Below are 24,231 nucleotides of genomic sequence, written 5' to 3' on the forward strand. Positions count from 1 at the left end.
TTTAAAAAGAAAGATCATGTTCATCATTTTCTATGGCTTTGTGGTATAATCTAAAAAAGAAGCAGAAGAAATTACATGGTATTTCATAAGGGCGTTAAAAACTCTGTTTATAAAAGTAATATGTGGCTTGTATTTAAGATTAAAAGAGTCAATCATATCAGTTCTCCCCAAATTGATCTATAATTAAACACAACTCTAGTCATAAGTCTGTCAAGGTTTTTTTTGTTTTTTGTAGAAATCAACCAGCTGATTTTAAAATTTATATTCAGTTAAAAGGTACTATAATAGGCAAAAAGAATTTCTACAAAGCAAAGTAATCAAGACAGTGTGGTATTAGCAAAAGGACAGATACATATATCTGTGGACCAGAATAGAGAATCCAGACATAGTCCCACACAAATATGGCCAATTGATTTTTGACAAAGGTGTATAGGCAATTCAATAGAGAAAAGTGTAAAGGCAATTTCCAGCAAAGTTGCTGGGACAATTGAGCCTCTATATTCAAAAAATAAACCTTCACCTATACCTCACCCCTTATACAAAAATTAACTCAAAGTGGATCATGGACCTAAATGTAAAACCTATTAGAAATCTGTTAGAAACCATAGGAGGAAATCTTTGTGACCTGAGGTTGACACCAAAAGCAGGATTCATGGAGGAAAAATTTGATAAATTGGATTTCATTAAAATTAAAGATGTTTTCTCTGCAAAAAATACCGTGAGAGAATGAAAAGACAACTAACTGGGGGAAAAAATTACGAGTCACATATCTGACAAAAGACTTTTATCCAGAATACATAAAGAACTCTCAAACTCAATGATAAATAAAAAACAAACAACCCAATTTACAGATAGGCAAAAAAAATTGAATGGATACTTTATCAAAGAAGATATACAGATGGAAAATAAGCACAGGAAAATATGGTCAACATCAGTAATCATTGGGGAAGTTGCTCACTTACTAGGGTGGTTAAAAAATGAGAATAAAGGGGGTGGGAAAGGATAAGTTGGGAGTTTGAGATTTGCAGAGACTAACTACTGTATATAAAATAGATAAACAACAGGTTTCTACTGTGAAGCACAGGGAACTATATTCAATATCTTGTAGTAACCTATAATGAAAAAGAATATGAAAAGGAATATATATGTGTATGTATGACTGAAACATTATGCTGTACACCAGAAATTGACACAACATTGTAAACGGCTATACTTCAATAAAAAACAAAATGAAACAAATGACAATAGCAAGTCATAGAATGAGAAGGGTCTGGATCTCAAACAGTGTTGGTGGGAGTGTAAAATGGTACAGCCACTTTGGCAGTAATAAATAAATAAATGGTTGGCAGTTTCTTATAAAGTTAAACATTCACTTATGCAACCCAGCAGTCCTACCCCAAGAGAAATGAAAACATATGGTCACACAAAAATAGGTAGTTAACGTTAACAGCAGCTTTATTCTTAATCACTAAAAACTGGAAACAACCCAAACGTCCCTCACCTGGGGAATGGATAAACAACTTGTGGCACATTTGTACGATGGAATATTCAACAATAAAAAGAAGTGAATTATTGATAGATACAGCAACATGAATAAATCTGAAATGCATATGCTAAGCTTAAGACGAAAGGCTCAAAAGGCACATATTAAATGATTCCATTTATATGACATAGGGAAAGGGTTAAACTATAGGGATGGAGTGGTTGTCATGGGTTAAGTTTGGGGAGGAGGTGGTTTGACTATAAAGGTATATGGGACTATTCCATGTCCTGATTGTGAGGATGGTTAAAGAACTCTGTGCATTTATCAAAACTCAGGGAACTATACACCAAAAAGAGAATTATACTGTATATCTGTTTAAAAAAAATCTTAAAAAACAAAAAATACAGAAAAAAATATATGCTCATTGTCTAACATTTGGAAAAAACAGAAAAGTACAACAGAGAAAGTCTGCAATTTCATCTCCTGGCCAAGATCAGTTATCCTTTGAGCATATGTCCTAGTTTTCTTTTCTTTGGCATTTTTACATAGTAAAATCATATCAAAAAATGATATGATCTATCTCCCTTTATATACAGCATACATATTACATATATAATTATGATTTTTAAAACTATATTATAAATTAAATTGTAATTTCATATATTGTAAAACATTTTTATAAACAATAATTTAATGGATTTATAATTTTTTACTACATAGATGTACTGTAATTTATTTAAATATTCCCCTAATGTTGGGTGTATAGGTTGTTTCCAGTTTTTCAATGTCATTTTTTTTTAATGCAAGGACCATCTTTGTTCAGAAATCTTTGCATACATTTCATACACTTCAAACTGTTTCATTAAGGATAGAGTTCTAGAAAATGTTATCATTAGCTCAAAGAGTATGAGTACTAAGTTTTAAAATACATTGGTCATATTGCCTTCCAGAAAACTTACACCATTTTAGTGGCCTATCAACAGATTATGTTTGTGTGTGGGGTTTCTTGATTTCACCAGATCTCTTTATCAGCATTGTGATCATCTGTTTCCTCGTACGTCAAATGGGGGAAATGACAGGGTTTTGCAGTAATGCATGTTAAGTGCATCGCACAATACCTGCAGTGTTGTTAGCCCTCTTTGGTAACATTATTTGAATTTTTGTTTGTTTGATAAAAATGGCATAGTATTCATTTTAACTGAATTTTAAAAATTACTAGTGAACTAGAATGATTTTTAAAAACTTTATTTGCTGTTTGAACTTTTGCCCTATGACTTGTTCATGTGTTCTTTGGGACCAAGACATTTTTGTGTAGGTTTTTTTCTATGTCAAATATATTAAGTCTTTGTAAATTTTATAGCAGATTTAAAAAATTTTTTCAGTTTGCTATTCATTTTATAATTTTACTTTTGGTGACTTAACATATAAAGGTTTTAAGATTTTGGGTAGACAAATCTATAAATCTATTATTTTGTGATTTCTATTGCTTTTGTACCCTTTAATAAAGAACAAATAGATAATCATCAATTTTATTCTAGTGTTTTAATGGTTTTATTTATTTATTTTTTTTACATTTAATTTTAAATCTCTATATGTTTTTGTCTGTGATAAGAGACTAAATTTTCACAGGAGCATTTTATTGAATATTCCTTTGTTAATTGGTGATGCCTCCTTCTTCACATATTAAGTTTAGGATTTATAGTCTGTTTCTGGGTCTTTCTGTTTACTCTTCTGTTTATTTTTATAACAGTTCCACATAGTTTGGATCATTATTGCTACCTAATATCTTTAAATATCTTCTAGGAGATACTCCTTTTTCCATCAATCATTTTGTTTAAAAACATTTTCTTAACCCTTTAGCCTTTCTTTAAAATTGAGGTATAGTCAGTTTACAATATTGTGTCAATTTCTGGTGTACAGCACTTCAGTCATACATGCATATACATATATTTGTTTTCATGTTCTTTTTCACTGTAAGCTACTACAAAATATTGAATATATTTCCCTGTGCTGTAAGAACCCTTTAGCCTTTTTAATTCTTTCAAATAAACTATATAATTATCCTGTTAATCACCTCCATCACCACAAGTTTCCTTTAATTTTGAATAGAATTCTATAGGACTATAACTTAATTTGGTAAGAATTAACATTTTAAGATTTGAAATTTTTTTCCTTCTAGAAATATGTCTCATTCAAATATTTTATATTTGAGGTTTTTTGTTCTTTTCACATAGATCTAACACAGTCCTTTTTAAGGTTATTCCTTAGCACTTTGTGTTTTTTTTTTTTTTTTTTATTGTTGTTGCTATTGTAAATGTAATCTTTTTTTTCTTATCTTTTCACCAGTTATTGCTGGAGTATAAAATACTGATTGGGGATATTTACGTTGTAATCTGCTATTTTATAAAACCATGAAATCTGATACTTTTACAGTTCTCTTGTGTGTTTATGTGTGTGTGTGTGTGTGTGTGTGTGTGTGTGTGTGTGTGTGTGTGTGTGTGTTTAACACATAGATGCCCAGTAAATATTTGCTAAATAATGACTGACGGTCATGCCAAAGCTGAATAGTGATAATTCCTTCTGGCCATTTGTTTGTGGTAGTTTTACCTTTTATTTCCATTTCATGTTTTTGTGTAGTCAGAGCATCCAAAACGATGCTAAATATTTCAAAAGTATTATTAAAAAGAATTATGTGTTTAGCTTTGGGTTCATAGTACATGTAGGGTTTTATACTTGTTTCTGCTCAAGGCCTCTATTTTAAAAGCCACATTTTTATGTAATTTTTGATATTAGCTTAACATAAATAATTAAAAATACCCAATCATAATGTCCAAGTTATTTTGCACTGTTTAGGGGTTCCACCCCACACATGCATCTTGTGTGCACTGAAGGCAATAGGAAGACTGTCTTATCTCATTTTGTAACTTAGTCATTTTACACTAACCGTTGGGGATAGCTTTTAATTGTGAAAATTTTAAGAAATCACGAAAATAGGGTAGTCTTACAGACCTTACTCATCACCTAGCTTCAACAACCATCAGCATTTTGCCGTAGTGGTCAATTATGTTTATAAATGTCAGGTAGTATTCTAAAAATATTATTGAGGAGCATGTTGGAAACCTTTGAAACCTATGTATATGGAGTGAGTAACAAAGATAAAATAATTTAAAAAATATTTATGAATACATCTTTATTTTACCAATGAAAATAACCCATAATGTTTGTGTAAATTACAAATAGTATAGAAGGATGTGAAGTTAAAAGTTAAAGTCTCTCTGTCCCTCATTGACTCCAGTCCCACTCTCCAATGGGAACCACATATCCATTTAACACACTACCTGTAGAGGTCCCTCCACGTGTGTGTGTGTGTGTGTGTGTGTGTGTGTGTTTTATTTTTATGTTTTCCTTAATGGAGGTACTGGGGATTGAACCCAGGACCTCATGCACACCAACCACGTGCTCTACCACTGAGCTATACCCCCCACCCCTGCCTCCACATGTATGTAATTAGAGGTGGCAAGCCCCTCCTCCTTGACCTATGGGGAATGAGGTGTCACTGCTCCCCTGTGAGAGGGGAAGCTCAGGGAGATGAGTGGGTCTGTAGACATTGTGGCCCCGTGGATAACTGCTAGGAGTGTAGTGGCAACACCACAAAGTCCTGTTACTCCCTTTACCCCCAGGCCAACTCTGGGGGAAAATCAGTTTAGTGTTCTCAGTAAATACACCTGGCCATTTGAGTGTTGACTTTTTTTTCAAAAGAAAACAAAGTCTAGTGTATACAAGGAAAAAATATCTCTTCCTTTAATATGACTTTGATGTTACTTCTGGTAAAATAATAATCCTGGTGATCTTCTGCTATGGATAATGCAAATCCTTCTTGAGCTTGTAGATTCTCTCTCATTTTGCCCTGATAGGTAGGGACAGGTGGATGGCTTCAGTTCATTCTGCAGGGTGATTATGGCCTTGTAGAATGAATATGGAAGTGTTCCTTCCTCTTCAACTTTTTGGAATAGATCAAGAAGGATAGGTGTTAGCTCTTCTTTATATGCTTGGTAGAGTTCCCCTGTGAAGCTGTCCAGTCCTGGGCTTTTGTTTGATGAGAGCTTTTTTGATTACTAATTCAGTTTCACTACTAGTGATTGGTCTGCTCAGATTATGTTTCTTCCTGATTCAGTATTGGAAGGTTGTATTTTTCTATAAATTTGTCTGTTTCTTTTAAGTTGTGTTGTCCAGTTTGTTGGCATATACTTGTTTATAGTATTACCTTATTTTTTGATCTGTGATATCAATTATTATTTCTCCTCTTGCATTTCTTATTTTGTTTACTTGGGTCCTCTGTCTTGTCTTCTTCGTGTGCCTGGCTAAAAGTTAATCAATTTCGTTTATCTTTTCAAAAACCCAGCTCTTGGTCTCATTGATCTTTTTCTCCTTCTTTTCCTTCTCCTTTTCCTTCTCCTCCTTCTTCTTCATCTCTGTTTTCTCTCTGATCTTTTTATTTCCTTCCTTCTGCTGATTTAGCGCTTTATTCTTCTTTTTCGAATTCCTTTTTGAGGTAGACCTGTCTGCTGTAAACTTCCCTCATAGAACTGCTTTTGCTGTGTCCCATAGATTTTGGAAAGTTATGTTTTTATTTTCACTTGTCTCAAGATATTTTCTGATTTCCTCTTTGATTTCTTCATTGACTCATTGGTTTTCTAGTAGCACATTTTTTAGTCTCCATGTGTTTGTGTTTTTCCCATTTTTCTTCCTGTAATTTATTTCTAGTTTCATACTATTGTGGCTGGAAAAAATGCTTGATATAATTTCTATTCTCTTAAATTTGTTGAGACCTATCCTGTTTTGTAGCCTAGTATGTGATCTATGCTGAAAAAATGTTCCATGTGCACTTGAAAAGAATGTGTATTCTACTGTTTTGGGTGAAATATTCTGTAGATACCTATTAAGTCCAACTGCTGTAATGTGCTATTTAAGAGTACTGTTTCCTTATTGATTTACTGTCTGGATGATCTGTCCACTGATGTGAGTGGAGTATTAAAGCTGTCTACTATTATTGTATTATTGTTAATTTCTCCCTTTATGTCTGTTGGTACTTTATATATTTAGGTGCTCCTATATTAGGTACATATATGTTAATGAGTGTGATATCCTCTTCTTGTATTGAACACGCTTTTCCCTATTTAGAATCACAATATTGTACTTGCACCTGATCTTTGGAAGTTCATGAGATATGGGTGTGTGGGGTGGGTATAGCTCAGTAGTAGTGTGCATGCTTAGCATGCATGAGGTTCTGGGTTCAATCAATCAATAAATATTTCAAGGTCTGTAACCTTACCATTTGCTCTGCCAACGTATGTTGCCTGCCTAGGTAGTGACTTCTAGTTGTGGCAGTGTAGATTTTATTCTTGGCAGCCTGGAGAGATTGGAAAAGAGAGAGAGGTGAGAAGTCCCCTGGAATGAGAACTGTGACCTGGATTGAATGTTCTTAAGAGCCTCCTTTAAAAAATATATCCCTGTCTATTATTTTATTTTAAATATCTAGTGGCCTGATGTATGTCTCATGATGTAATTTCTCTAAAAAAGAAAAAGCATTCTGATTCTCATCAACTTTAGGATTTTCCTCTCTACCTGACATCCTCATCCCCCAGTTTCCCGAGAAGGAGATCTCATAATCTGTTGGGCCTGTAATCCTGTGAACACTAGCCAATCCAAAGGATAAACTCTCAGCAATAACATGTCCTTGAGTGAACTTCAGAGAGATAAGCCAGGAGAAAGGATTAAACACATTTATGTAAGTGCAGTGCTGAGAGAGGAAGGGGGAGAGAGCAAAGGGGTACCGTTCCTGGAATCCAATGGCCTCCTGGTGTACAAGGTGTGGGCAGCAAGACCCTAGATACTTACCTTACACCTCCGTGCGGATCACAGAGGCAGAGATGAGGGCTTACCACCGTTTCCTAGGAAGTTGCATCAGGCTAGAATATATGGCAGAAAAAGGTACTGTGAGAGCAATGATGCGTTTCCCTTATGTATGGTTTGTTATTCATTCTCAGCAGAATAATAGTTTAACTAACCAATTTTTCCCACATTTAAAAAGTTACTTTACAATACTGTCTAAAGTTTGCTAAGGAGTTTAAAAAGGGCTTTTTAAATTTAAAGCATTAATTAGGTATTAACAATATTGTAGGTGATTTATTGAAAAATTCATATTAAAGAGATGACCAAATATTATGAAAAAATCAGTCTGTAAGATGAATTATGTAAGTATGAACCCATTTTAAAAGCATATATGTCTATACATACATATGTATGTACTGACTACCATACACCAATAAGATAACTGTTTAATTTGGGGTGAAGGAATGGTGAGGAGTTTTACTTTTTGTATTGTTATTGTATTTTTTATTTTAAAAAAGACAACCAATGTACATTGCTTTTGTAAAATGAAAATGACAAGATTATGAGATTCATGTTCCTAAAGAGAAGTGTTAAATCTGAAATGCTAAGACTTCATGTTAGACACATGAGCTGATAACAGACTGATCATTTAAGAGTAGAAAAAAGAAAACCACTTCCCTTCAGTGGGCTGGGTGACAGGGAACAGCATTTCCAAGTATGCTTTACATGTACTTGGGAGCCAGTAAGACAGATGCTGTAAGAGCTGAAACAACTACCTGTTTTTAAGACTGCTTCTTTCATGGATGGACTTACTGATGCACTCCCATCTGTTCCCCCATTGTTTTCTTTTTTTTTTTTGCCTTACAAATGTTTATAATATATTTATTCCCCCTTGGATCACAGGCTAGGAAAGGTGATTAAAGCTAATGTGTTTGTCTCTTTCATTACTCTTTATCTATACTTGGAACCTGTTTCTTCAGGGGAGGGGAATTACTGGATAGAGAGGTTTGCTTTTAAAATAAATTCATCATTGTTGCAGTATACTTTCTGGTTGAGATATGATTCATGTTTATACTATATTCTACCACATATACTTGTATAGTATATAATAAAAATACTATATTATCAAAGACAAGGACTACTATGTATTTGCTTCCTTAAGAAAGACCAGCTTGTTAATCAGGTTTAGCTTTTCATTCATTCTTAAAACACACAGATGCTCACCTGTGTGTGCACACAGATCCTTACAGGGCTTGAATTCAGGTGTAAATTATGGCCCTAATTTTACTCAAGTTAAATCATAAGAGCTTTACAGTTTTGTTAATAGTGAGGCAAGAAGGTAATTTGAAAGATAAATATGAAAAATTCCTGACTCCTAAACTTACAGCATTACGTATTTGTTGCTTTTCATTTTCCCCCCACTATTAAAGGGTTATCAAATGTTTGCCTAATGCTTTGGCTGTTGGTCATTTTATTCTGTGATTCAAGACAACAACAAAAGTTTGAGTATCTTAATGCAAGTTTTATGAGTGTCTAAATGGCCTTTCTGACATTACTGCAATCTTACATTCATGGGACGCTATCGGTCGTCTTCTTGGTATAATACTGATTTCTTGAAGTTAAGGGAATGAAACTCAAGAGATGACACACTGATTAAAATATATGCTAATCAAGACCCGTATTTTATTTATTGGTTGGGGGTCAGGGAGACCAGCAGTTGGTTTGCTTTTTCACTATCTCCCTCCTTTTTAAAAAAAGAATTAAATGTACTTAAAATATTAAAATGAATACATGCCTTAGATTCAGGTAACACTGACTGCTGTAACAACTCCTGAATTTCATTAGATTAATACACTTCAATACAATGTCTTTGGTCAGAGTGTTTGAGGGACCCTGCCTACTTCTGTCTTGTGGGTCTGCCATCCCCTAGTCTCAGAGTTGTCACCTTGCAGCCTGCAAGTGAAATAGTGGTAAAGACTAGCCTATTTCTGAAATACTCCAGCTCATCATTTTTGCTCTTTTCCAATTGGCATTCACTAGTCACATGGCCATAGCTGGAGGTTAGGGGGTTGAGTGGGAGATGGAGTTTCCAGCCAGGCAGCTGCCTTCCGATGGTAATGCTACTGTTTAGAAGAGGAACTGTGAATTTTGGGTGGGCAGCTAGCCATCTCTGCCTCAACTGCTCATTGCAAAAAACATTCAAATATGTAAGTCCCTCTATACACACATACATGTAAACATAACATAAATGATAACATTCTGTTCTGTATCTTGATTTGTTTATTTTTTAAAAACTTAATATATTTTGAACATTTTTATGGTCAGTGCATATAGATCTATCTAATTATATTTAGTGACTCCCTGGAATTCTATTGTATGGCTGTATCATCCTTTATTTAACCAATCCCTTATTAATGGACCTTTGCATTAGAAGAACAATAGTATAATAAACATCTTAGTACTCACTTATCTTGCATTTGTGTTACTATTTCCTTAGGTTAAATACCTAGATATAGGATTTCTTGGTCAGAAGACTGTCCAAGAAATGTCTGATATTTAACATTTGACAGATATTTCCAAATGGATCAACATTTTTAAAAAAGTACCTATTTATCCTTTTACCTATAGAAAATCTGCCTACACTCTTACCAACTCTATATGTTATTTGCCTTTAAAATAATTGCCAACCCATCAGCAGAAAAAAATCTCATTCTGTTTTAATTTATATTTATTTATTAATGAGGTTAAACATTTTATGTATATTCATTGGCTGCATTTCTTCTGTGAATTGTCTGTTCTCAGTCTATGCCTGACATACTAGTTTCCTGTAGCTGCTGTAACAAATCACCACAAACTTGATGGTTTAAAACAAGAGCAATTTATTTTCTCATAGTTCTGGAGGCCAGAAGTCCAAAATCAAGGTGTTGCCTCTAGAGGCTCTAGGAGAAATTCAGTTTCTGCTCTCTTCCAGCCTCTAATGGCTTCAGTCATTTCTCCAGTCATTTCAGGTTTGTGGCTGCTTCATTCCAGTCTCTGCCTCTGTCTTCACATGGTCTTCTCTGTTTTTCTCTCATATGTGATTGCATTCAGGGCCCACAGGGATAATTCAGAATAGGCTTTTCCTCTCAAGAGCCTTAATCACATCTGCAAAGACCCTTTTTCCAAATAAGATAATATTCACAGGTATTAGGGATTAAAATATGGCCATATTTTTTTTAAGGGGAGGAGTGTAATGTCCAGCCCACTATACCTATTTCTTATTAATTTTATTAATTTGTAAGAGCTCTCTTTATTCTAGGGAGATAAGCCTTTTATCAGCCACAGGTGCTGTAAAATTTCCAGTTTGTTACATGTCTTTGGAGTTTGTTAAAGGTATGTTTTCCCTGCCAAAGTAGTTTTAAACTTGTTAACTCTATCAGTCTTTTCTTCCTGGGATTCCTTTGAAAAGGCTGTTCCAATTCCAAGATTATAAAAATGCTCTCCCATATTTTAGTATTTTTTTCATTTCATTATTTAATGTGACTCATGTTTATTTTGATGCAAGAAGTGAAGTTTGGATACAACTTAAAGTTTTTGACAATAATAAAATACCTTTACATAGCACCTACCACATACAGAGAATTTTTCTTAAGTTGTTTTCCAGCTGCATTAACTCAGTTCTTACAACAACTATACCAAGTGGATGTATTGTAATTTCCCTCATTTTCAGATCAGGAAATTAAGGCATGGGGAAGTTAATCGACTTGTTTGAGATTATTCTGCTGTAAGTGGCGGAGCCAGGATTTGAACTCAGGCATTATGGCACCAGAGGTCATGTTCTTAATTACCACACTTGTCCTATTATGGCCAGCTCTGTTACCCAAAACTATTTGTTGAGTACAGGTATCCCCTGCCTTTTGAAAGTTCGCTTTGGCCATTTTGTTTTTATGAAAGATCTACATTAGTACTTGTTTTCACTAACCAAAAGAAATCCAAAGAGGAGTTTTGTTTTTAGGAAAAAAAGGCAGAGAGTGAAAATAGTGTCCAGCATTTGTTTTGTAGTGAGCCTTTGTAGAGGCAGTGCACACATGTGCCCAGTAGGTAGTAAGTGTTCAATAAATGGTAGTATTAATCCTCACAACATCCCTCTAAGAGGAGGTATTATTCATTATTATCCATTTCCATTTTCCAGAGGGAGAACCTGAAGATGGAGGGGCTGGTTTGTGGCAGAGCTGGGGTGCAAGTCTAGTTCTTTTCATTCTGCTTCTGCAGTACTTCAATGAATGAATAAATCGAGAGGAACGAAGGAATGTTTAGCCAGCGCATCTATGGCTTTTTCTTAAACAAAAATAAAATCTTTTATCCATCATATTGCTAAAATGTCTAAAATCCTACCATTTTGATTCCTTTGTATTAAGATATTTTTCCTTCTAAGAGCTTTACGAAGAAATGAAAGTGTAGAAACATTTGGAAGAATGCCATGTTAAATGATTAGTCACATCAAGTCTCTCATCTCATCATAATGTACCATATGATGTTATTTTGCCCAAGACGTTACTTCCAGCTGATAGACTTGACTGAACCCCTGGCTGGGAGTAATCTGAGTGAGGAGGGAATAGGCCTTAAGGGCCCACACTGAGCAGTGAGATAGGGCTTGGGGGTGCTGGAAGGAGAGGCAAACAGGTGCTGAAAGCAGGGCTGGCTTGTTTCCCAGGATGCTGATCCTAAAACAGCACAGAAGGAAATGCTGGGCCAAAAGTTTATACCATCTAGGCTTCAGTTTCAGAAATGCTTTGCACACATGTAGATGATTATTTTTATTTAATGATAAGAGAAGCTCTAGTGGACAACCCAAATAAAAACTTTTTTTGTTAACTGAGCTGCATTTTTGTAAGCAACAGGAAAGGAACAAGAATAGTCTAAATAACCTTGGACTTCCACATGTGCTTGCTTCTCTGTGGAATTAACCGCATCAGACGAGTTGGTTAGAAATGCAGTCTCTGGCCCCACCCCAGGGCTACTAAATCAGAATCTGCATTTTAAAGCACAGGTGATTGATATGTCATTATAATTTGAGAAGCACTGCTGTAGGGCAGTATTTATTAAAATGCAAGTCGGGGCACTTTGAAATCTAGTGCTAAAACTTGAGAGCCTTAGCGGAGGAAGGGAGTCTGTATTTTCACAGATTTTCTTAATTTCCTCTAGGGCTTTGCTTTTTATTCAGTATACCCCAAGTAGCAGAGCTGGTTTCATCTTTCCTGGAGTTATGAAGGGCTACAGGAGAATGTCATCTCCAGCTATTGTTACTAAGGAAACTGTAGAAACTTCCACCTCGGTGCAGTGCTTGTCTTGTACAATGTGATACGTCAGCAGGAGTGAAGAAGCTTAAACAGTTTTTTGTTTTTTGTTTTTTTGTAATGGAAAAAAAAAAGAAGAAAAGGGATTTGGATAAGTATTCAGAAACAGAAATCCTTATGCCTAGTAATATCTCATCACTTCTCAAAGCAATTTTAAATAGGCATTTGCAGAGCCTGGGGCAAGAGTACACGTGGAGGTCCACACGCCTCCATTTGTGCTGTTTGTCCATTTGTACTGTTCTGTCTTTCTATTTGACAAACATACCCCCATTAGAACAAGATTTAAAATACATATAAAAGTGTGGTTTTTTATATGACTAAAAATCAGAAAATAGCAGATGACTAAGTTGAGTTATTGCCTGTGCCTGAGTGTTGTGTTGATGGGCCAGTGAAATTGGATGAATAATAAAGATATCCATAATCCATAAGTCGTAAATTAATCCACAAAATTTTTTTCTCATCTTCATATCAGCAAAAGCACTATGTTGTTATAACTGAGATGTTCACATAATTTGAGCTCTCCTGAGAACAGTGATTTAAAGGAAATGTGGTCTAAGTAAAATGTAATAGTGTATAGGGAGTTTAAATTTTGAATATATTTGCATCATGAATTGGAAGGAAAAAAAGTTAGAATGTTGATGCTTGGTAGTCCTGGGCATATTTCATTATATAAGAATCTACAGCACTCATGCCTTGTGAGAGGAAGGATTTGATAAGATAATTAATTTGTCTTTTCTCTTACCTAAGCACTTCCTCTGCTCCAATCCTCACCGCTCAAATCCTCCCAGCACTCTGAAGCAGTGTCTGTCCCTGATATCAGCATTGGCACAGCCCACAAGCCGTCGTAGCATTTGGATGCAGCTCATCTTTTCTTTTGAGGATGTAGACCAAGGGATGTGGAGAAGTGTTTCCTTGGGGCCCCAATGGTGTTGAGAGTCACTGTTAATGCTGCGGTGTGTTTTGCTGGTGCTGAGCTGTGGGTCATGGGGACAGAGGCACCCAAGTGATCTTTTAACACATACGTTTATAGGAGGGAGGGAAGTACAGGGCCTGGGGCAGGGGTCACAAAGAAACTTCTGGAGTGATGGAAATGTTCCATATCTTGATCTGTTTAATGATCACAGTAGTGTATGTGGTTGTCAAAATTCATGAAACTGTACACTTAATATTAGTGCATTGTACTTCTTGTAAATTATACTTCAATAAAGTCCTGTTAGCATAAAAAATAAAGGCTACCAGAACATACTATTCCTTTCTTATGCCCGCACCCATGTGCACAAACATACCACAGGCTTTCTTCTTTCTGTTTTGAACCTGGCTGCAATCTCACCATGTGTATGGTTTTTATGTTTATTTTATTTTATCTTAAATATTTTTCTATGGACATCATATTCATAATTATATAATGATTGCTTTCATTTTTTTCACCTTTATAATTAATGTTCCAACATACATTTTTATGTATAAAGTTTTTATTTTATTATTTTCTCAGGATACATTTCCAAATACAGGAAAAATTAGTAAAAGATATGAAGATTTTGATGAAACTGTGTCTTGATACTCTGTATCATAATGGTTAAGACACTGGGTGTTTAGAGTAAGCTGGGTTCAAATTCTAGCTCTGCCTGACCTTGGACCAGCTATTGTGAATCTAGTTTCATATTGCTCTTAGAGTTATTTTGAGTATTAAATAAGATGATGTACACAAAAGATTTGTTATGAAATCTACACAATATTTGGTAAAATATTGTGAAGCTTCTTTCTAAAATGACACTACCAGGTTCACTCCCCAGGGTTGTGCAGAAGTACTAGTTTTGAACATAACCCCAGCTCTATGTGTTAATTTATGGATGAAATGAGAAATTCTGTTGCTGTTTTGACTACATGATTTAACTACTAGGAAGGTGAACATTTTTTAGTGTTCTTGATTTTTAAAATCTTCTAAATTTCTCCTTAAAAAATTCTTCCATCTGCTTTTCAGATGCCTCTTATTCATTGTTAATTTATGAACAAGTCTTCAAGACTAACTCTTATGTTGAGGTTAAGCATCGCAATAGCACAGGACCCAGAAAAAGAAGGAAAATGGGTTTGCGTTCTTTCTGACTTGGCCAATAAGAAAAAGAAGTTATACACAGGGTGACCCCATGGGGTAGCTTTTCGTACCAGCCTAGCAACTGATTTCTCAGAGCCTCTGGTCCACAGATGTTTTCTCAGCAGTCAAGTCTGGTCTAGTTGTGGGGGTGAAAGGGCTGGAGGGGCTGAAGGAAGTTCCTTTTAGTGCTAAGATGCGTTCCTTCACTGTCATTATCTAACTAATTAAACTAGTTAGTCAGCAAGGTACCTTATTAGGGCTGGCTTGCAGCGGGTGCTCTCATTAGTGTCATGAGCAGAGATGTGCGCCACAGTGGCTAAGAGTGGAGATCCTGGTCCTGTTCCTAGTTCAGCTAACGGTCAACCCTTCCATCCTTTCTACCCACCCAATTCTCTGGGCAAAGTAGTAATGTAGCAGTGGCTGTCAAACTCAGGTCTGCCTTCCCTCTTGGGCCAGACCATACTTTTCCCCTTCATATTAATTAATTAATTAATTAATTAATTAATTAATTAATTTACTTACTTACTTACTTACTTATTTATTCGTGCTTCTTTTCTCAGACCACACTTGAGTCTTTTAAATCTCAATGTGACCAAAATTTCAGAACAGCAAGAGTGGAGGCTAGGACCAAAATTTCAGCCTGTTTCCCGCCCTCTGCCATGAGGAGGAGGATGCAATCAGTCGGAAGGGTCCTGACCCAGAGCCTGCTCTCAGATGGGGGAGTGGACGACACAGGGGTGTTGCTTGCTGTCCATGGCTGAATCCCTGTGGGACATGCTGGGCTGTTACTCCATCACCTAGGAGGACTTTGTGGCCTTTAATGCCTCCTGCATTTTGAACTGTGTGTCCAGGGTAAATATAATCACATATTTGTACACTTATCAGGGATAGAAAAGGGACAAGTTTTTCCCAGATCTATTTGTAACTTTGGCCAGGATAGAATTGTGTTGAAATTCAGTTACCACTTCCCTTTGCCTTGTATGGGTTACAAAGAGACAAGTTTCTCCCTAATCTACACACATTAAAAATAGCAAGCAGGAAGCTTCCACACAGGACCCAGGGGCCCGCAGGGTGCAGCAGGTACCACCACCTCGGCAGGTTGTCACTGGCCATGCCCAACTGTTCCTGGAGAAGGAAAAGCCAGCTAGAAATTGACAGAAACAGCCCTTGGCATGCAGGACTGTGTGGGTCTGAGGCAGCTGCCTTCCCAGTGCACAGGGAGGTGTTCCTTTAGATGAAAGAGCTCCCACATTCTCTTCCTTACCCCATCTCTATGGAGTGGGTTGCAGGGCCTGCCAGCAGCAAGGGCTAGTCTTTGGGTCTTTTCCGGTATGGAACATGAATGGGGCTGAATTGAGCATGACCCCCTTCCAACAGGCCCACAGGTGTCAGGCATCGCTAAAAGCTGGGTGTGTGCAAGGTCATCTCCATGCACTGGGTCAGTGCAGCGTCCCAGAAACCCTCATGCTCTGTTGCAGCCAGCCAGTTGGGTCATTAGGCCCCTTGGCTGCGAAATCTTCAAGGATAACCATGTCACTCCCTTGCTGGGATACAGACTCTCTCAGCAAAACCTGGGCCAAAGGCAAACCAGTTCATTTCTATTCTTGAAAAAGGCAAATCATCAATTTTAGTTCTGTTCCTTTGGTAACCACAGGAGGCAGGTGAGAATGTCTCTGTTGGAAGGCTGGGCATCCTCCCCAGATTCCCATGATGAGAGACACTAGTCAGCCTCTCAGGGGTTGGGGAAGCTAGTGCTCCCCAAGGGTCTGGGAATGCCATCATGTTTGTCTTCTTAAAGTCAAGTGACCCGGGCTCCACACTTAAAATTGTTGCGTGACTATAGCAAGGTCAGAATCTCTTCATTTCTTCATTTAAAAAATGAGACCAGGTAAGGGGTATGGTTGCTTAATTCACTTCTGTTGTCCCTTTTAGATCTTACCTCTTTAATTTAACATGTTTACTTTTAAGCACACCTCAAATATTGAGGTATAGTAACAGTAAATTGTATTTTAAAATCTTAATTCTTTTCTGGGGTCATTGTCTCTTAAATAGACTCCCTCAGGTATGGAAAAAGAATAATCCAGCTGTATTTTTGAGTATGCCTCTTTGTCAGACCACTGGCAGATTGTATTCTGAAAAACTGATTATATAACTCTTACTTCTGCTTAAATTCTCTCTGTTGTTGCCCACTTGTAGTTAACATTTTGTTTTAGAAAATTTGAAACATATGCAAAAGAACTGTATCATGAACTCCCAAAGACCTGTCAACCAGTTTAACAATTATCCACATTTTGTCAATCTGGCTTCATTTCCCCCCTCTCCTTACATTTTTTGGAAGAGGGGAGTGCTGGGGTATTTTTAAGCAGATCTCAGACTTTATGTCACTTTAATGAGAAGGCCTTCCCTTTTTGTAAAATATAACTACAATGCCATTATTGCAGCCACCAAAATTAACAGTGATGCAGGGGTTCTTTGAATTTTTAGTGAATTCAGAGTAGAAAGGATATTGGGTTTATCTGCTTTCCTCCAAAAAAAGTGGTAGAATTCACTGATAAGGGTCTTGGTGTTTGAGCAGCACTTGGCCTACCCCTTAAAAGACTGTCAGAAAGCAAATATAGGAAAGGCCTTTCCAGAGTGATGGATATAACTAGCATTTACTAAGCACCTACTATGTACATCCTCATATGCATCAGCTCCTTTAACCTTCACACCAAAGCTGAGAAGTGGAAACCAAGGCTCTCGGAGGAGCTTCCCAAATACAATCCTCTGATTCCTCAAAATTAAGATATCATAACATTACCCTGACTGACTCCATGCCCAATCAATAGGAGATACCCATTTAGCATCAGCATACAAAGCTATTTGGTTTGTGCCTTAATCTACCCAGATGTTTAACTGCTGTAGAATCAATAGCCAGCTGATTCTTTTGAGATTCCCTGGGAAACAGTTAAATGAGGATAATAAAATTTTAAGCAGAGAGAGCAGGAAAATGCCTTCTTTTTTCCAGCCCAGGCTAAGGGCTACCACTCAGTTTTCTCCTCTCTCTAATATCCTTTCCCCAAATGGATAGGATACAAATCTTAGTGCTTATAAATCACTCTCTGGGGTTAGAGGACATTGTTGAAAGATTTGAATTTTTGCTTTGGAAACCTATAAACTTTTATGCAGTAAGAAGCATCTTTATTTAGCAAAATGGAGAAATGCCTCCTTAAACATGCTTGGTAGTGGGAAGAGGCTTCTTGAAATATTCTAGAAGGGGAAAAAGAAGGAATGGAGGTGACTAAGGAGGGAGGCAAAAAGGAAGGAAATGAAGGACCTTTTCTTCAAAAATCAAAGAACCTTCATAAATCCCAAATTGATTTTGTGAACCAGTTTGAGATGAACTCTGGTAACTTAGGTTGTTTATGTTTAAAGTGTCCTTCTGCAGACCCAAAGGAGTGGGCAGACACCTAAGTACCTGCTTTGGTAATGAAGCCATCCCAGCAGGTTTACTGTGAAGCTACTGAAGCTTAAACTTCAGGGCCCCTTCCTTGCCTTGATCCCTCCTAAAGCCTTGGGAGATGCTCTAGAAATGTGTTTCTGTGCTCATGTGTATCAGCGTCAAACCACACAAAACTCAGATCCATCCCTGCCTGTCAGAAATTGAGTCCTCAAGAGAATGTGTGCATAACCATATCTTGATAAGTCCCAGATTTCCCTAGTAGTGGAGCTTCCCTTTCTTCCTTTAAATTCTCTTTATAATTTGAAAAGATTTAACCTAATTTTTATTTTATTTGTGCAGATGAAATTATGCAGCAGGAAATCAGGCCTTTGTTGGCAGTGGATATAATTGAACAACTTCACAGGCAATTTGCCATTCTTTCAGGTAAGGGGCAAATTCATATGCATTTCTGGATTTTGTTGGGTTGGGGGTGGGGTCTTGCTGTGAGGGCTCAGCCTCTTGAACTTAACTTGATTAACATTTTACTCAAGTCTCAGTCTTCTCTTAAGCCTCCCCCGGACTAGAATGAAGACTATCCAGCTGTAGGAGAGTGGGATCTCATAGATGTCCTTCCTTTTGCTGTTGGGTGCAATTTGGTCTTTCCCAAGGGAGTACATTTCTTCTAGGTTGTAAAGAACAGAGCTGAAAAGATTTTGAGGAAAGAAAAAGAAATAACTACTGACATCAGCTGCCACCATGATGTCCTTCCAATTTTCTTGCTGGATGTTCTACGAAGATCCAACCTTAAGAGAGTCTTGGTTTTAAGGGTTCATGAACATTGCTGAGGTTATTTGTTCTCTGAGAGATTTGTCTTTTATTCTTAGCTCTTGTGGATCTAATTTTAATACATTGATTTCATTAAGCATTTGACTGGGAATAAAGAGAAGCTAGTATTAATCAAAGGCTAGACATTTTCTGAGCCTAGGCATAACCCTAAGAAGAAAGTTGTTGTTACTAGAACACTCTTCTTTTTTATTTGCTTAGCCCAGGGTGACATGACTTTAATTACTGAAACTTGAGGTACATACCAAACCTACATTATAGTTAGACCTTTCTTGGAAGGATGGGATAGTAAGATTAGATGTCCTCAACACATATCAGAGGAATAAGGTGGCAAGTCACTCTCTCCTTTTACATGTGTTCTGAAATAAGTAACAAAGTCATCTTAGTTATGTCACAGAGAGAATGTGTAGTTGGTATGAATTTTACTCTACAATATGGGATGTAAAAAATATCATATTTCTTTCCTTTCTCTAAATCTTACTTAATCTGCCCCAAACTCTTCATCCTGCTGAGTTTGAGAGAAATGTAATCTCCATGATTGGGATACCTCTCCCCATCTTAGAGTTATATCCTGGATGAGGGCATCTTACACAGTTCAGAACATTCTGGGGAGTTCTTTGGTCTTTCCTTGACATTGGTCACAGCTCAGATAGCCACTGAAAGCTCGATAAGAATGGGGTGCTCATTTAAAAAATTTCTGCTCATATTTCTAACGCTCAGAACAGAGAGTAGAGCATAAGAGATGCTCAGGTTGGAATTATCCAAGTCTTCCTGGTCTGTCCTGTGAGGACAGTGGACGCTCTGCTCCCTGTATCCCCTGTCTAGGTACCATCGTCTTGACCCTGGTGGGAGAGCCTAGCCAGCCTCCTGCAGCTGCAGTGTCATAGCTTCCCACAGTGAGCCTAGGATAGTGCACAACAAAAGGCAGGATAAAGACTGTCCTCTGGATTTTTGGCAACTGCTGCTGTGGCCCTCTGTCACAGAAGGCCCAAGGCCAACGGGCATCAAGGTCTGGAATGGATGATGGGGTGGGTGGAGTGGATTCTTATAGTCTTAGACCAAACTCAGATGCCTTAGTACGGAATTGTGGCATAGAAAATTACATGATGACTCATCTGGGGAAAGAGTCCAGTGACTGATTAACTGATGCATTTAAATATTAGAGTTATCTCTTTAGAGTAATATTGAGGTGTTTCTTTCTATTCTTATTTCTTAGAGATAGTATAGGGAAGATCATAAACAGCCCTAGACATGGATTTAGATTCTGCTGCTGACTAGCTGTATCACCTTGGGTAATTTACTTGCCTAAGCTTCATGTTCCACATTTATGTAATTAAGGAGATCATCATAATTTTGAGGATTAAAGACATAATGTATGAAAAATGCTTAGTATTGCAACTGCCAACTAAATGTTTGCCCTTTTTTCCTGATATATTTTAATCCCATAAAAATGTTTATTTTAGGATTATATAACCAAAAGCAGTCTTCCATTATCATAGAGTTTTTGTATGGAACCAAGACCATACTCACAGTGAATATGGTGTATAATGCTACAATTAAGTCAGGAATAGAGATAATTGTCACTCTTTAATGTAGGACGTAGGACTGAAAACTCACTCTGGGCCAAGAGGATACCTCTGCTTTAGGAAAGGCATTTTGACTGTTTCAAATATAATTTTTTCATTTCTGAGCTGCTTTTGTCAGCATGTTGCCTCAAGTTCGCCCTTCTTATGAGAGAGAAGCATGGATTAGCTGTGATAGCATTTGTAACACTGCAGGTCAGGAAGACTATCAGCAGCTATCAGGTTTTCTGAGTCAGCACCTTTTTGGAATTAGCAAGCCTGCTTTTCATCCTTAACTGTCTCTTTTTACCTGGCGGAGGCGCAAATGTCAGCAACGAGGCTGTTGAGGGTGCCTGTGTAGTAAAACAGAAATCTCTGCAGTTGGGTCTTTTCCCATGACTTTGGCAGCTCAGCTGTGGCCTCTGCTCTGAGTCACAGCAGTTTTCCTTTCCCAGTTCAGACAAGCAGGGTGAAGACTCTTCTACAGATTCCACTGAGATGTGGAAAGAGGCCCCATCAACCAGGGATGCTGGGAAGGAGAGTATGCGGCCTTTTTTCTCAGTGAGGCCCCGAGTGTGGGGCCTGCTGTGCTGTGTGAGTGTGCTCCCACGATGGGTGGGAGGGCAGGGCTCATTGCATGATGCCTGACCCAGATTTGTAGCCAGCTGGGTTGAAGCCTCCGGATGGCGAGGCCTGTGAGCAGGAGCCATCAGCAGGAATTGGATGGTAACCAGGGCTGGGGCATCTGGTGGCTCTGACCTTGGAAGACGAAGATATATCTTAGCTAGGAAGCAAGAGAATATAACCAGGTTAGTGTGATGGAAACACTCTAGGCTTTGGACTCAAGACAATTCTAGGTTCATATTCCAAAACAATTAGTAGGTTTCTCATCTGTAAAGTGGGTTGTTTTAAGGATAATGCCTAGCATAGCATCTGGCTGCAAGAGAACTTAGCCTATAGGACGTGTTTGTTTGTTTTTCAAACCACAAAACCAGAGGTCTAGTGGTAGAAATTCTTGGTATTTGATCAGTGACTAATCAACATTAAGACTGGCATCTTTGTGATTCTCTTGATGTTTCTCTTGTTTTTAAAGTCTTGACCCCAAGATGGCTGCTGCAGCTCTAGACATTAAGTCTGTGTCCAAAGCAGGAAGAAGGAAAAGGACCAATGTTGGCTTCTTCTGCTCCTTTTGCTAGGAGAGCAGTAACTTTCCTAGAAACTCTTGGTAGACTTCTGTTTATGTCTCATTCCAGAACTAGGTCATGTGGCCATTCCTAGCAGCAAGGGAGTCTGAGAAGGCAAACATTTAACTTTTTAAATGCCACAGTGGAAGGTGGTCAGGGAAGAGGGAGTTGGGAATAAGTTAGCCATTTATCAATACCTGCCATAATGCCTTTCCTTTAATTATGAGAAGTTATCCTTTTATTTTTCTTTTAATGATTATTCTCCCCCTTGGAATTACTGTCCAAATTTCTCTCTTTCTCTGTCTCTCTCAACACATTTAATCCTTTTAGAAATAGTTAATAATGAAGGCATAAAGTACTCTTAGGTTTGTAGAGTCCCCGACATTTCCCCCTATATGCACACCAGTGGAGCCCTGGGTAGAGGTGGAGTTCCCAGGGGCAAGTGGGAAGTTCTCACCCAAACCAATGGAGAATGTCAAGCCAAGGAAATAAGCATAGTTAAAACCAGCATCCTAAGTCAGAGATGGAGCCAGTAACTTGGCACCTGGGAAATGAGGACCACTGCTAGAAGGTCTAGAGCAGTGCTGTTTAATGGACATATAATGTGACCCACATGTGTACTTTTAAATTTTGTGGTAACCATATTAAAAAAGCAAAAAAAAAAAAAAAAAAAAAGAAAGAAAACCAAAAAACAAAAACCACACACACACAGGAAATTAATTTTAATAATGTATTTTATTTAACCCAGTATATCTAAAATATTATTCCAACATGTCATCAATATTCAAAATTATTAATAAGAGACTTTACTTTTTTTGTACTAAGTTTCAGAAATCTAGTTTGTATTTTACACTCATAGCATATCTCAGTTTGGACTGGTCACATGTCAAGGGCTCAGCAGCCAGCTGTGTCTTGTGGCCACTGTATTGAGCAGCGCAGGTTATAGTGGTTCTCAATCACATTGGACCGAATGCCTCCTTTTTATAACAAATGATTTATTTTGCACGCCTCACCATCCTGAAATGAAATGTGTAGACACCTTAACTTGTACTAGTTAGGGTGCACCATACAGCTCTAGCAAACAGACTCCAAGGTGTATGGATAGTGGCTCAAACTAACACAACAGAAATTTGTTCTTACTGTTGAAAAACGGTCCAGCATGTATGTTCAGCAGGTATACATGGTCAGCAGACAACTTTTCTCCACGTGAAGACTCTTGAATGAAAGCCCCTATTACTTTGTGGCTCTTATTGCTGTTACCCATTTTGTGGCCTTCTTATTGTCTACATCTAGAAAGCAGACAGGGAAAGAGAGAAGACTATTTCTTTTTTTTTTTTAACTTACTTTTTGAAGAGTGACATTTATTTATTTAGTTTTTTTTGTGTGTGTAGGGCGAGGTAATTAGGTTTATATATTTCTTTATATGTAGAGGAGGTACTGGGGATTGAACCCAGGACCTCGTGCATGCTAAGCATGCACTCTACCACTTGAGCTATACCCTCCCCTAGAGAATACTATTTCTTAAAAGTCTCAGCTTGGCAACAGTACACACCGAATTCCATTGACTTGAACTGGGCTTAGTCATGTGGATACACTTAACCACAAGGGGAGCTGGATAATTAGTTGTGTGTCCAGAAGGTGAACAGCCACCGCCCTCCTTATTTATGCCTATACTTAAATAAGTTAAAAAGTTAAATGTAAAGGACAGCTGTAATGTGAAGGAGAAACAAAGGTAAAGTAAGCAGAGTAAAATAATGTATTTCCATGTGTATTTCTAGCTATACTAGAAAAAATTATGAAGTAGTCAGGTGCTTACCTGTGCATGTGGAGTCACCAAGAATGTAACAGGGGCAAATGCTCAAATATGGTATGAGTAATCAGACATCCTGAGGGACCTTCCTGTAGTGATTTTCTGAAATAGTAAACAATTGTTGATAAAGTTCTGAACAAAGTAGAATATAATCGTCCCTCAATTTTATAGGGTAATTGCAATTCCTGGGAAATTCAATATACATTAAAACCGTTTAAAAATACTTAATGATTTGTGACAGCATTGGTGGAACTTGAGGGCATTAGGCTACATGAAATAAGTCTGGCAGAGACAAATACTGTTATGATTCCACTCTTATATGTGGAAGCTAAAAAAACTGAACTCATAGAAACAGAGAACAAGTTGGTTGTTGCCAAAGACGGGGTTGGGGAATGGGTGAAAGGGGGCAAAAAGTACGGACTTCCAGATATAAAATAAATAAGTTCTGGGGATGTAACGTGTAGCATGGTGACTGTAGTTAACAATACTGTATTGTGTATTTGAAAATTGGTAAGAGAGTAGATCTTAAAAGTTTTCATCACAAGAAAAAAAATTGTAACTATGTGAGGTGATGAATTTTAACTAAGTTCATTGTGGTGATCATTTCG

General features: G+C 37.3%; 1 protein-coding gene and 1 non-coding gene across 8 annotated transcripts in view; one reads left to right on the top strand and one right to left on the bottom strand.

The window, feature by feature from the left end:
• MCF2L2 (MCF.2 cell line derived transforming sequence-like 2) overlaps positions 1–24,231 on the top strand; it is a 206,709-nt gene that overhangs the window by 15,138 nt on the left and 167,340 nt on the right. For all 7 annotated transcript variants that reach the window (XR_004321303.1, XM_032483474.1, XM_032483460.1 and 4 more), the window contains exon 2: positions 18,585–18,668. Coding sequence is in view for 6 of the 7 variants with exons in the window: in XM_032483474.1 (XP_032339365.1) it covers positions 18,585–18,668 (84 nt within the window). In the remaining variant the exon portion in view is untranslated. The remainder of the gene's footprint in view (positions 1–18,584; positions 18,669–24,231) is intronic.
• Positions 4,894–4,965, bottom strand: TRNAT-GGU. The gene has a single exon. It is a non-coding gene; the product is annotated as a tRNA-Thr (tRNA).

This window comes from Camelus ferus, chromosome 1 (assembly GCF_009834535.1).
Source record: "Camelus ferus isolate YT-003-E chromosome 1, BCGSAC_Cfer_1.0, whole genome shotgun sequence".
NCBI classification, from domain to species: domain Eukaryota; kingdom Metazoa; phylum Chordata; class Mammalia; order Artiodactyla; family Camelidae; genus Camelus; species Camelus ferus.